This window comes from Acomys minous, assembly GCF_964271855.1.
Source record: "Acomys minous genome assembly, chromosome: 13".
Lineage (NCBI taxonomy): Eukaryota > Metazoa > Chordata > Mammalia > Rodentia > Muridae > Acomys > Acomys minous.
Genome location: NC_140495.1, coordinates 95,643,486 through 95,658,247, shown reverse-complemented (window position 1 = coordinate 95,658,247; position 14,762 = coordinate 95,643,486). Strand labels below are relative to the sequence as shown.

The 14,762-nt window shown below is 42.3% G+C and overlaps 1 protein-coding gene and 1 long non-coding RNA gene across 4 annotated transcripts in view; one reads left to right on the top strand and one right to left on the bottom strand.

Moving 5' to 3' along the window:
* CABCOCO1 (ciliary associated calcium binding coiled-coil 1) overlaps positions 1-14,762 on the top strand; it is a 104,087-nt gene that overhangs the window by 6,970 nt on the left and 82,355 nt on the right. For both annotated transcript variants that reach the window (XM_084754443.1, XM_084754444.1), the window contains exons 2-3: positions 1,784-1,872; positions 10,341-10,510. In XM_084754443.1, coding sequence (XP_084610569.1) covers positions 1,784-1,872; positions 10,341-10,510 — 259 coding nt within the window. The remainder of the gene's footprint in view (positions 1-1,783; positions 1,873-10,340; positions 10,511-14,762) is intronic.
* LOC311581904 overlaps positions 1-14,762 on the bottom strand; it is a 77,018-nt gene that overhangs the window by 1,931 nt on the left and 60,325 nt on the right. For both annotated transcript variants that reach the window (XR_014773924.1, XR_014773925.1), the window contains exons 4-5: positions 5,128-5,249; positions 1,452-1,528 (exon numbers count right to left, since the gene is read on the bottom strand). This is a non-coding gene — a long non-coding RNA (uncharacterized lncRNA). The remainder of the gene's footprint in view (positions 1-1,451; positions 1,529-5,127; positions 5,250-14,762) is intronic.

The window sequence follows — 14,762 nt, the reverse complement described above, 5'->3', positions numbered from 1 at the left end:
TCTGACTAAAATACTATCATGTACCCAAACCCATCGATTTGATTGGGTGTAGAAGCGTCTGAGAGCCCAGCAGGTGCAAAGTATATCACAGTAAGGAGCTAAAATATCAGCTCCAATCAATCATACGAGCTGGTTGAGTTTAATTTACTCACCCTGTATGAATAGTGCACCATCAGTATAACAATCTAATATTAAGCTATAAACACTAACCGATAACGATTGTGCTAACTCTGGAATTTTCCGTTAGAAAGCAGTGGGGCTGCTGCTGCTGCAGCTCAGTGGGTGAGGTGCTTGTGTAGCAGGCTGGAAGGCCTAGAAGGCTTGGATTTCTCTCCAGCATCTCGTGAATTAGCCATGGTATGTGCACACTTGCAATGCCAGCACCAGGAGATGCAAGCAGGAGGATCAGAAGTTCAAAGCCCTCCTCTGCTCTACAGTGAGTTCCACGCTGTCTTGATGGGGGCGGGGTGTGATGGTTGCTGTGTAGCCTGGTTATTAGCTACAGTGAGCATCACCTTGCTCTTACTTATTGGATCCCATCACGTAAACAGCTCCATCCCTGTTTGATGAACTGACAAGCATTTACTGGTTGCCCAATTCCCTACAAGCTTAGGTCTCTCTGTGCAGCCACCTTCATGTCCTGGCTGGATCTTGTCTCCTCTTCTATCTTAATTCACAACTCTTCTCCTCCTACTATGAACTGGGACGGTCTCATTCCTTAACCAGCATCTTCAAACTTGATCTTCCTGCCATTTCTAATTGACTTCTAAATACTTGGACCTTGCTCTGCACACTCCACTGTCAAGTCTACTGTTGAAAGAGGGCGTGCATCACTGTGAAGGGCCCTGAAACACCTGCCTTTGAGACTCCATCAAAAATGTGTTTTAAGACTGTTTTCTCTAATCTCTTCTTCCATATGCTTGCATTGCCCATTTTCCCACCTCTGCCCAGGGTTATGATTGTGTCCTGTCATTTCCCCAATCAAACCTTCATGCATCCCCGTCACCTGTGTTAGTGATAGAAAACTCCATAGCTCGCCGTCTCTCCCCTGGCCAGTGTCTAAAATGTCTGTGATTCCACATACAGCTGTAGTACTTTCTAAGAATTTAGGAGGCATATACCATCGTCTTAACTTTAGGACCGCCCACAACTTGCTGCAGTGAGCACAGCCCGCCCTGTCTCTCATCTCATTCATGGTGCCTGCCCTAGGCTCCACTGGGAATTGGTTCAGGGACCTTTTCTGTAAGGTCCACCCATGTTCCTGTCCTTGCCTTTGCTTCGAGAAGGAAGGCCCCACTTATTACAGCTCATCTGTGGATGTCAGTTTTTCTCTGAAGTGTCCCTTTTTGTTCTCTGAGAATTTTGTACACACAGACTGTGTGTTCTGATCAGTCCCCCTTCCTTCCCCCCGCAACCCACCCGCCGCCATGTTGGGCTCATGTTTCACTCACCTGTGGTTCCTTCCCCTGACTCCATGTTGAGCTCCTTAGAGTGAACAAGTCTCTCCTCGCTTTTCTGCCTCTTGATCCTGCAGTTCAAGGGGGACAGTGTAAGACAGTCCGTGATTGCTGAATCATAAAGCACCCCTCAGTTGTGCATCTGCCCGAGGATGGACCATCTAACTGTGTGGCTTCTCAGAGGGGAGCCACTGCCACATAACAACCGAAAATAAAAATGACTGAGATATTTTTTATGTCATTGGCGTTAATATACAAAATGTACGATTCAGCTAACTCATTGTTTTCTGTTTTGTTTTGCTTAATGGAAAAATGCTGAATTCCAGGAGAATGAAAAGATCCTGTCTCCAGATGTTCTCTCAACTGACCAGATCATTGACCTGCTGGAAGAAGAAGACGTGGATGTCATTCAAGAGTAAGGACTTCAGAATGTCTGTCAAGTAGAGCGCACTTCCAGGCTCACCGCTAAGCATCATGGGGCAGTGTTTACACATGTTAAAGCAAGCGTTTACTTCAAACTATGTCTACACTAAAATATGCCAAGTCTTGGGGAGACACACACACACACACACACACACACCACACCACCACCACCACCACCACCACCACCACAAATGCAAAAATAACTGGCTCTTTGCACAGCTCAACAGCCATTGCTGGTGAGTAACAAGCCTCGGGGACCTGTTCATATTGACCAAGAGCCACCTGTTTCTGCCCTGTGCCCTCTTCTCTTCTACTCATGAAATTGTCAATATGTCTAGTAGTCTAAAGAACATCCTTTTGTAACATTAATTACATTAGTATAATATGGTAAATATGCTAATAACATTGAGAGTTAACTAGGTTATTGTCTTAGTTTGGTTTGCTATTGCTGTGATCACACACATCATGGCCAGTGCAACTTGGGAGGAAAGGGTTTCTTTGGCTTACATTTCCGTATCACTTGTTCATCATCCAAATAAGTCAGGACAAAACTCAAACAGGGCAGGAACCTGGAAGCAGGAGCTGATGCAGACAGAGACCGTGAGGAATGCTGCTTACTGGCTGGCTCAGCCTGCTTTCTCCTAGAACTCCAGGGGTGGCCTCACTCACCATGGGCTTTCCCCCTCCCACCACCCCACCAATAATTAATTAAGACTATTTCCTATAGGTGGGACTGCAGCCTGATCTTAGGGAGGCATTTCCTCATTTGAGGGTCCCAGATGACCCTTGTGTCAAGTTCACATAAAACTATCCAACACAGTTATGATTTTGGAAATTCTCCATACTAGCCATTTACCAGTGATATTTATAATAATAAAAAAAAAGATGCTCTACTCTAGACTCTTACAGCATGTGTTGTTTTAAAATGTGGATAAGGCTGAATTTGTCACAGTAATTCTAACATCGCACTGTCTTGGGTATACAGTACCTAGAGCACGTAATTTATTAGCCAGATAAGTCAATCAACATGATTTCCGTAAAGATGTCTATTAGCAGCTAGAAAGGTGGTTCAGTGGCTGAGAGCACAGGCTGGTCTTACAGAGGAGGCAAGTCCTGTTCCCTGTGGCCACGTTAGGAAGCTTACAAGTAACTGCCTATAACTCCAGCTCCAAAGGATACAACACTCTTTCTGGCCTCCATGGGCACCTGAATCACACATAATACCCACATGCAGACACACACACACACACACACACACACACACACACACACACACACACACACAACACACACACACACAAAATCTTTTATAGCAAAGGATGTTTTTGTCGTCACTCATTTAAAGAAAAATGACCCCACTTTGAAGTGGAAACCTGCTTGGCCTTGGAGGGTATAGTATTGGGTCGGTGTGATGTGCCCTTGAAATCTGGTGTTTGCAAGCCAGTACTCAGGACACAAGCAAGGTGTCACAGACCATAATGGATTCATGGAAAATGACTCCATCAGCGGTGACCACAGATAGATTTTACAAATGCTATGGCATTGACGTGATTCCCCTTTGAGGAGCCATGACAGATACTCTAGGCAGGAGAGGAATCTGAGAAGAGGAGGCTCATCAAGAGCACGCAAGTAACACTGAGAGATTTTTTTCCCAAGATGCACTTCACCTCCAATGCTTGCAGAGTCTTCTGGGAAGTGATGTCAGTGACTGAGCCATTATTGTCTACTGTCTGCAGCTTCCCAAGAATTAGTCAGACAAAATAAATATTTATTGGGAATTCTGATTCTTGAGTGTAGGGATTGATAACAAACAAAACAAAACAAAACCACTAGTCACAGATGGATCCTGTTGCCTGAGTTTAAGCGCTGACCTACAGAGTGGAAGAAAAAACTCAACTCCAGTAGGTTGTTTTTTCTGTTGTCCCCACATGTGCTATGGTGTGCAGACACACACACACACACACACACACACACACACACACACACACACACCATAGGCACAAACGTAAACAAACTCAAAACAGTTTTAAAAACTGATTTAAAATAAATACTCATGGCATTAATGAAACAAAATGTGGCTTTATGTAAACTATTTTTCCCACGTGCAGGCCACTATATGAAAGCAATGTTTGTCATGCAAAGTAATACTCAACACTAAGTGAGAGTAATACAATGCAAGTGACAAAGTGACAAGTATTTAATCCCGCTTCCAATTTACTTGTAATGAATAGTAAGGAAAATGTCAACATTAAAAATTTCAAATGTCTATTATTTAATAGTAATTAATATTAAATAAAATGTTAGATTTTAGAGTTGTGTGTTTCCACCATAAGCTGTGCTTTACCTGTGTACCCTCCATTATAGGACACAATGTTTTTTTCAATTATTGACCATCCTTCATTGTTAGATCACCAAATTCAGAAAATAAATTTAAGCATCAGGAGTGTACATGTGGAACAAAGCACAGGACACCACAGGTGTCACAGCAGTCAGGGACAGAAGCGTAAGCTCTCCACCACTTCACAGGCAGCCTGGTTTCTAGCTCACAGCTGGGACAGCCAGGGCCACCTGGCCGGAGTCTATCCCAGAGACCCAAACAAAACAAAACACAACATAAAACAGGGCAATATAGGAAATACATACAACAGCTGTACGACATTTCCATACATGCAGGGTGACATGTGCAGAGACCTGAACACTGAGAACACACAAAGGGGCATCAGATCTTAGGACAGCATTATCTCAGGAGCCATTTTTTAAAAAATTTCCTCATGCTTTTAAATATAATTTCTGCAACAGTAATCTACATATATTTTCAATTATTTTCCTTGGAAAATAGCATTCTTGTAAGTAATGGTTATATATTTTTCAAAAAGACAGTAGTGTAATTTAATTATCCTCTCCCTGGTGACCAAAACAGTCCCAGATCATGCAGCTTGAAAAGCTATAAACTTACTTAAATAAATTACAACGCATCGTCAAATTTCCCTACATTTCACAATGAAGAATTTTTCTTTATACCAACAGGCAACCCAAGAAATATGAGGGGTTATTTAAGATACATTTTAAAGTAGACTTCACACGCTGTTGTCTTTCTCATGATTTCCAATATTTTATTTGTATGTAACTCAGACGTACTTACAAGTCTACCCCAAAGTTTTATGAAAAAAAAATCTGCGAAAGTAGCTCAACAGTTAAGAGCACAGCTGCTTTTGCAGAGGGCTGGGGTTTGATTCGCTGCACCTACCAGGTGGGTAACAACCATTTGTAGCTCCATTTCCAGGGGATCAGATGTGATCTTCCAGCCTCCTTGGGTACCAGACATACAAGTGGTGCCCAGATACGCACACAAGTAAAACACACATACACCTAAAATAAAAATTAAAAAGAATTTTAAAAAACCCTTTAAAATTATAGAGGCTAGTAAAAAAAAAAACAACTTTATAAATAGAAATGACATGTAAAGTTTTTCATGGGGACGTACCCCTTGGACTAGTGTCTCGATATAAGTGAGTATATACCATTTGACTCTTTTTGTTTCTGGGTGAACTCACTCATTATGATAATTTCTAGATCAATCCATTTGTCCACAAATTTTGGGAATTCCTTGTTTTTAATAGCTGAGTAGTATTCCATAGTGAAACTACAGGCGGGTCTGGGCCCTGGGGTCCTCCTCAAACTATGGCACTAGCCAAGGAAAATATAGGCAGTAAACTTCGAACCCCTACCCAGTCTAGCCAATGGACAGGACATTCTCCACCGTTAAGTGGAGAAGGAGATCTGACTTTCACACAAACTCTGATGCCCCATATTGGACCATGTCCCTTGGATGGGGAGGCCTGGTGGCACTTAGAGGAAGGATAATAGGTCACCAAGAAGAGACTCGATACCCTATGAGCACATACAGGGGGAGGAGGTCCCCCTCAGTCACAGATATAGGGGAAGGGAGTAGGGGGGGAAGCGGGAGGGAGGGAGGAATGGGAGGATACAAGGGATGGGCTAACAATTTAGATGTAATATGAGTAAATTAATAAAAAAAGAAAATAAATAAATAAAAATGACACTGAACCTTGCTTTTTTTGGCCTGTGTTTTTTGGAAACTGAGTCTTACAACGTCACCCAGGCTGGCCTCAAGCTCAAGAGAACACCCCTTCTCAAGTGCTGGGCTTCAGCCTTCGGGCACCACCACACCAGGTCTACCAAGATGCCTTCTAATAGCCTGCTGTAGCCAGACCTCTCCAGAGTTGCTTCCACGGTCTGCAGAGTTGGTTTCTGCGTGAGGACTCACTTCAGAAGGGAAAAGCGTTCCAAGTTCAGAATGATGCTGGAATTTTTGATGAGGCAAAGAAGATGGTTCCATACTCCTGCTGCATCACAATGTCCTGAGATGCCAGTGAGCCGCTTCCCCTTCATGTGCCACTAGCTGTGTCTCTCCCTCATGTCTCTCTTGTGCCATCCTCGCCTATGCCCAAACCAGCCAGTAGAAGACACAGAAACTGTGTTGCAGGTGTGGCAGTCAGTACCTTGCTATACATGACCCCCCCTTACCCCTGTGTCACCTCCTTTGGAGGAAAATGACCAGGAGAAGAATAGAAAGAGCAAGCCAAGTGAGCAAGTCCACTTGGACTAGGCAAAGGGGGGGGGATGTCAGCCAAAGTTGGGGTGAAGGGAGGTCAGGAAGTAGTCACCAAAATACACTTGAAAAAGATGTTGAGTTCCTTCAAACACAGGCACTAAAAAGTAAAAACAAGAAGCAAAGAGCATGTACAATCAGGTCAAATATTTACTTATGCACACACAGATTGCAGATGGCAGACAAAGTGAAAGTTTAAAGAAAAGGAGTGAGAGAAACGCTAACTGAAAGCTCATGACTAAAGACTGGACCAATTCCACAAAGCGCGAGATTAAAGAGCTGGTAATATATGCACAGAAATGAGTGTCTGAGCTAAAAGAAGATATCAAGGATGAAGCTCATGTGGACTCTGCCTTACCGAAAAGGAAGCTAGTGACACCAGAAGTTAAATGTAAGAAAACTCACAGCAATGCGTGTGTATTAAGGCAATGAGGGCACATTGGGTTACACATCTGACACAACGGCCAAGAAAATAATTCAACTTCAAGTAATATGTGCTGCAGTTTTCCTGTTTCGGTGGACCAAAACTTCAGACATTCATTACGTCCAGCAGAAATTGGCCCAGGGAGGACAATAAGTGGGCAGGCCCCACAATGTTCCCTGTCGGGGCTGGACAGCAGCTGTCTGGAGGGAACAGATAAGCCATCACACTCTAGTTCGTGAAAAGAAGATGACTTCAGAATCAAACTCTACCGGAGGCAGAGGCAGGCGGATCGCTGTGAGTTTGAGGCCAGCCTGGTCTACAAAGCGAGTCCAGGACAGCCAAGGCTACATAGAGAAACCCTGTCTCGAAAAAACAAAAAAACAAAAAAAAATAAAAAATAAAATAAAACAGAATCAAACTCTAGCAGAGACTGTTCAAGATATTTTTTAGGTAAAGAACTAAAAAACTATGGTGTCTTGTGGTTTAATGGAAAAGTCCGCCTCTTGCCTCCGGAGAGATTGTCCAACTCACCAATGCATCTAACAGTAACAAGATCGTAGGACAACAAGAAGAAACCTGCCAAAGAGAAGCTGTGATCTAAAAAAGTAAAATAATTCCCTGGCAGTAAGCACAAGATTCATTTGAAATTAAAATAAAGGCAAACAGTATAATTATAAACTAGAACAACTATTCTAGAACATTCTGGCAAAAATAAGTATGTGCATGAGGGGGAAATAACCCAATTTCTTCCTTTTGCAAAAATAAAACTCAATTTCAGAATGCTTTGTAAAAACTGTATCCCAAATGTGAAGGGGCAATATTCCTCATTACACAAAAAAAAGTTCTTAAAAAATCATTTGTAAAAGCCATCAATAGGGTTTGAGGAGATGATTCAATGGACCAAGGGCTTATCTTGCACCGGGGACTGGAATCCGGAACCCAGTGACCATGTTAAAGCTGGGCATGTGGAGGCAGACAGTGGAACACAGGGCAAGCTGGCAAGTTGTCCTCTGGCATCCACACATGTATAAATACACATTAAAGTGTTTAAGTGGCTGAATATACATAAATATTATATATGTAAACACATAAATATGTATAAACATAGGCATATATTATATATAATGTCACTATCAAACTCAATTATGAAGTCAAACTGCCTTTAAGTTTTCTGGTACATGATATTTTAGGCAAAGATTACCAGATGGCTGCCAGTAGCAATCAAAGCTACTTATTTATTGTGCTTTATTTTTGTACAATGGAAGAAAAGCTATCTGTCCTTGTGGATTAATAAATAATCAGATACCTACAGCAAAGCCTTTCTCTCAGACCAATTTCAGAGGCTGAACAGGATTGTGAGGCATGACGAGAAAGGGAGGGGAGATATAATCATTGCTTAAAATCATCAGACTTGTGATTTCCCCTGATGGGGCTGCACTTGAGTGTAACAATCAGTAAAAACGCTCTACAAGGCTGCTTGGGGTTCGGTCCACGGAAGCCATTCTTCCCAGCTCTGTCAAAGCTTCATTATGTCCTTGAGTGTCTCTCTTTCTTTGATCATCCTGCATAACTCAGTTACCAACACTTGCAATGGACATTGACTTGTTGCACGCATGTCAAAAAATATTTTATTAACTTCTAAACTTGTTTTAACTATCACACTTGAATATGCAAAGGACCAAGGCTCCCCTTTTGAAGATGGTGGGGTGAATTGGCCACAGGTGCCGTCACCCAACTTGTCCCAAGAGGTCACATATAAGCAACAGGAAAAACCAACTAAGCCTTTGTCAGGACAAGAGAATGCTGAAGGACTAAGCCATGATCCCCCACAATTATCACAGACAATTTGAGGGAGATACACACGGCTATGGGTCTTAGGAGGAAGAAAAGGTACAGGACACTTCCTGGAGGAGAAAACCCTAGATGCCATGCCAAGAAGCCCAGTTTGCAGTTGAGGGCCAGGGTATGCAGAAATGGAGCACACATGTCTGCAAAACAGACTGTTTATGTACAAGTAAAATGACCTATACATTTTCCTTCTCTTATCTCACTAATCAAAACAGAAATAAACGTTAAAAGAATTTGACAGAAAGTAACTGCACACAGGAAATGCCTAGGAGTTTGTTATCAGAACACAGGAAGTACCAAGTAGTTTGTATCATGGCACAGGAAGTGTCTACCAGTTGATACAATTACACAGGAAGCATCTAATAGTGTGTATCAGAGCCAGGTCTCCACATCCATTCCCACAAGCAGCTGCCCACAGACATAAACTCAGTCCGCTCAAAGATAACTAGCACATGAGGACTATGCATACAGACACAGCAGCAGAACACAGAGCAGAACAGAACAGGAATAGAACACAGACACTGCCAGAAAGATGTAAGCAGGACACGCTGAAAATACAGGCAAATATTGTCACAATTTTCAAAAAAAACATATAAAGCAATTGCAAGAAGAACGTAAAACACACTTACAAAAACTGTAGGAAGAGATCATGAAAAAGAAAAGGTTATGTGCATCAGAAGAAAAATATAGAAAAAGAAAGATTCAACAACAGCTCAGGGAAGGACCAACTGCTAAACACATCCTGAGAGAGAATAAGTAATAAGAAATAGACTCAAAGAAAGGAAGTATGTTTGAAAAAAAAAAATAAACGTACTTAACACAAAACAAGTGAAATATATACCACTTCTTTTCTGCACAGAGAGAAAAGGACAGAATATTTAACAGTCTGTTTTCAGCAATAAAACACACTTACTCAGTAGATTGATTTGTAGAGAGATCCTGCTGAGAGGTATGTGTGGCTGGGTTGGTATGGAGAGCATCTGGAGCTCTCTTGAACCTCATTTGGCAGGCCTGCCTCTAATCCCAACAAATAGCAATGGGACTGGGGCGGGGGCATCAGGAGCTGGGAGGTCAATCTTTGGCTGCATAGCTAGTTCCAGGCCAGCCTAGACTGCATGAAGGCCTGTAGTGAATGTTGAGTCTCAGGTGGAAAAAATACCAGGTAAGAAATGGAGACTTGGAGGAAAGAGAAGAGAAGAGAAGAGAAGAGAAGAGAAGAGAAGAGAAGAGAAGAGAAGAGAAGAGAAGAGGAAAGAAGAGAAGGGAGTCAGAGAGAGAGAGAGAGAGAGAGAGACAGAGACAGAGACAGAGACAGAGACAGAGACAGAGACAGAGACAGAAAGATAGAGAGAGAGAGAGACAGAGCAAACCCCTCTCCATTCTTTTTTTCCTCTCCTCCTCCCCTCTTTCGCTCCCTCCCTCTGGATTCTGACATGACTGAGTACTTTAAGATGAAGAAACACTCTAGAATTTTCATTAAAGTATTTGCTTTTAAAACTCCTAGATGCTGTTCAGTATTAAATCCCATGCAACATCTGTGTTTTTCTTGTTACAGGAAAATGGGAGTATTTCTGAATTTTAAAAATCTTCAGACTTGCCTAAGAGACGCCATCCTCTTAGACTACTATGTGTCTGGATTCTTATGGGCCAAACAGATGAGCTTTTCTATCAACCAACATTCAAAATTTATGACTTTGTTGGGCATGTTACTTCATAATCTTCAATGTAAGTGCAGTCCCTCTCTGTTGTCCTAAGGGGAGAAAATGTAGTCTGTGTAAATTAATATTTGAAAGCCAAGATGCTTGCTTCACTGTGATTCCTTCGATCAGAACTGCGGGTTAGTTTCCTAGATACAACAGTGGCAGCTCCTTTCTCATTGAATGGCAAATCCTCAAAGAATTCATAATAAGACTAAGATTCTCTGCTGATTTGCCAAAGATATTCTAATTGGTATTCTCCACACCAATCACACTCCAGATATCTGAGGATAGTCTGATATCTTTCTGTATATCTGAAATGATTTTGGGATCCAAGTATTATTTAATCTAGCTTTAAAGTGGAATACTATGTAGTTAGAAAAAAAGGAAAAATGAGGAAGCTTTCTGGGTACCGTATGAAAGGACTATGTATTACTAGGGTTAAAAAAAAATGAAAAACCATGCACTTTTGTTTATAAAGGAATGTGTTTTTTTATTTATATACATACAGGAAAGCAGAAAGAATACAGAAAAAAATCATAATTGCCTGTGAAGCCAGGCATAGAGACACGCACAGGAATCCTAGTACGTGGGAGCTGAGGGGGGAATTGAAAGTCTAAGATGAACTTGACACACAACAAGAATGAGTCTTTAAAAAAAAAAAACACTTTCTGGGGAGGATGTGGAAACTAGGGTGTGAACCGCAGGGGCTGGAGGATGCCTTTTCAGGCCGGATCTGCATATAAAGCAAAACTTGAATCCGTCAGTCAGACAAAAATTAAAGTTTCAAAAGACGTTTGATGAGGCTGCCCTGAGCTTTGCAACTTCTGGGCAGAGTATTCATAGTCTGAAGAGAAGAGAAGAAGGAGACCACTTTTCAGAGCTTTGCAATCCAAATCTGAGTGGATATTTCCGTTTTACACCTTTCCCACACCTCCCAGCAGCCTCCAGGTGGCCTTTTAGTTGATCTTTGCATGGTTGGTATCAGTCAAACTTGCACTTGCTGGTCTCATCCAGCTAAATCAAGAGAGAATGAAACTATAAATTTAAAATGAGGGGAAAACAAACAAAGTCACTGCTACCTCTGCTCAGACAACAATCTCCCCTCAAACCCTTTGATGTAATTAGACTGTGACAAGGACTACAGCTTTCATTGGTTTACAAAGCAAAAAGGTAAAGTGTGTTCACAGTTAGGCCAAGGGCCCATGGGGTTCCTCAACAGGAAGTCATCACGCCCCTCTCCACCATGGCTCCAGCCTTGGTTGTCCAGTGGCCCAGACCACAAAACACCCCCTTTCGGACACCTGGGTTCCTGGCCTGATCCTTGTCTGAAACTTGTTGTTGCGTTTCTATAAGCCAGTCTGCAGAGAGCTCACCCCAAATCAAAACAGATCATCTCAAAGATATAAAGTGCAATGTATAAAAACTTATCTGAAGAGTATGCTTTTATGAGCTGTACCCACGAAAGGCAGAAAATATATCTTTAAACACACACACACACACACACACACACACACACACACACACACACACACATCTTTCAACAAGTTCAGACACCTCATTCTTGTCAGCATTCCCTGAACAATAGAAGAGGGCAAATAATTTATATGCTGTTATTCAGATAGAGACAAGTAAGAGTCAGAAAGACTCAGTTAATTCTTTAAGGTGACATGAGGTCAACCTCAGCAAACAAGAGTCTGTCCCTTTGATGCCACATCAGACACAGCAGGCATGAGTCAGAAACCTAGAGGGAAGAGCAAAACTGAGAAACGGACACACAGTAGAATGTTAGAGAAGTGAGCATGTGATAGATGAGAAATGATACACGCTAGGAATGACACATATGTAGTGGACCAGAAATGGGTACATGTTAGGATGGACACATATGTAAAGGGCCAGGAAGCACCACACACCTTGAGCAGCATATGTAGAATACGCTTGAGACTGGTTCTCCGTAGAAATAGTACATGCATAATAGATGAAAAAGTGGTACACCCTATGCACCCCATTCATGGACGAATACAAACTGGCATGTGCTAAAGTGATGCACACTGCTGTCCAGAAGTTTCCTGTGAATTTCCTATTTGGCTGCCCCAACAGCCTGTTCATCTTAGCTGCAGGAGTTTAATGCTAAAGTGATGAGACTGGTGACCTAGCTAGCAAGCATCCCTTTACTTGGTTCCCACCCCCAGGTTTTCTTACTAATTAGAAACCTAGAGTTTCCGTCCTAACCCCGGTTTCCCAGAATACATTTGCTTTAATCACTCTGGGTCTTCTCCCTTCACTTGTGGGGTTTCAGTCAGATAAGTGAAAGGGGAACACCTATAATTTTCAAGGCGATCAGGAAGCCTCCCAAAACCAGTTCTCAAGAGTCAGCCATGGGCCAACATAAGCAACTGTCATAAATAGATGCATTCTGTGTTTAATAACTAGAGTTCCATCCCAATTTCAAATCAACAATCTAAATTCCCATTTTCTTAGCTTCTTGAATTAATGAGTTTGATTTTTCATTGATTACGGGTTGCTCTCATCCTACTCATCTTTCCTTCCTGAATTCCCTTCAACCGTGGAGTGATTTTTAAGGTCTGTTGTGAATTGAGAAACGTACAGTTGGAGTGTGCTTTACCTGAGGTGAGAAACAGGAAGCCCCTTCCTACAGTCCTGCATGCCTTACGTGATCATCAGACCTGTAGGAGAGTGTGATTGCATAAGGATTACCCCTGGTAAATTCTGGGGACTGGGCTTTCCAGGGCTCCTCCCAGCACCAAGTATATTTACTGCAGTGCTCAGTGGGGTTCAATTACCTTACATTTCTTTCTAATTGCTGTAGATAGAAGAAAAAATTGAACTAAAAAAAATTGTAGGCTAGTGTTTGCCTGTAATGTCTTTCTAAAACATATATTAGTGATTTTGATGTCTGGTGCTTGTTGAATGTACATTCCAAAGAACCAGGGTAGGTGGCTGCCTCAGCCACTCTAGGTATGGAAGATCCAACTCTCTGTATATTCTCATGTCACCTTTATCTCTGTCCTCATCCTCCAACATTCCGTCCTCGTACAGGACGGAGAAGGTTTACTGATGGTTTCCTAAGAGATCTTCAACTCTGGGCTGCAGCTTTCTCAACGAATTCCCCTCGGGCCCCTCAGCTGGGCACCACAGCTGACTGTCACCCACCCTGACGACACACAGTGCATACACATCTCTCTGAGACCTTTCACCTCGGCCTCCAGCCACCTGCTTCGCGTGCATGCTTACCCGTTGGTGCCAACTCTGTGCACACCTACCCACCAGTGTCAGGAAAGATTCTCTAGACACGCCAGTTCCCGGCATCCATTCTCCAAGATGCTCGGGAGAGGGCACACGGACTGCAGATGCTATTCTACCTGCCACAAGAAAGAGAAAACCAAAGACAAGGTACCAATCCAAAAGGGTGGTGGACTTTATATTTTCACAGAAGGCACCCTAGAGTTAAGACTGAGGTTACTGATATTTAGTCTTGTTTTTCAACTGACTAAGTGTCATGGGAAATAGCCTGTGGAGGCATGTCATTGTTTGGTTTTGTGACCGTGTGTTTTGTTGGTGTCTATTTGTAGTTTTCTGGGAATCTTCTAGAACCACCAAGCTGCTCCTCATGAGTTTGCGGTGAGGTAGTTGTGTCATTTCCATCCAGATCTGATTGCCCCACCAAGGCACGTTTGACAAGCAGGTTATATGTCTTTGAAGTCTTTAATGGTGGTGATATTTCATACAGAAGTTCCCATTTTCAATATAAATATTTAAAGGGCTTGCAAGATGGCTCAGCAGGCAAAGGCACCTGCCACCTAGCCTGATAACCCAGGTTCAGTGCTTAGGGTAGAGAACCAATTCCATGAAACCTTACTCTACCCTATGCACGACCTATGTGATACATACAGAGATACAAAGTAAATGAAACGTAAAGGCTATAAATTTTGAAATATCTATATATTTGGCTCCTATCAAAAGTCTCCAGGCCAAGTTTCCACATGGTACCACCCAGCCAAGAATCAGGGGACTCTACTATTTGGCCATCCCTCCTGAGTCCAGCACTGATGTTCACAGTGGCTGCACCCATTATCTGGGTCTCTTAGCCACCTGTGATAGCCAACTTTTCTCTAATTTTTATATAGCCTTCTTCTTCTTCTTCTTCTTCTTCTTCTTCTTCTTCTTCTTCTTCTTCTTCTTCTTCTTCTTTTTTCTTCCTCTTTTTCTTCTCCTTCTTTACTAAAATTATGTTTTAAATATTTTCTTTTTATTTAAAA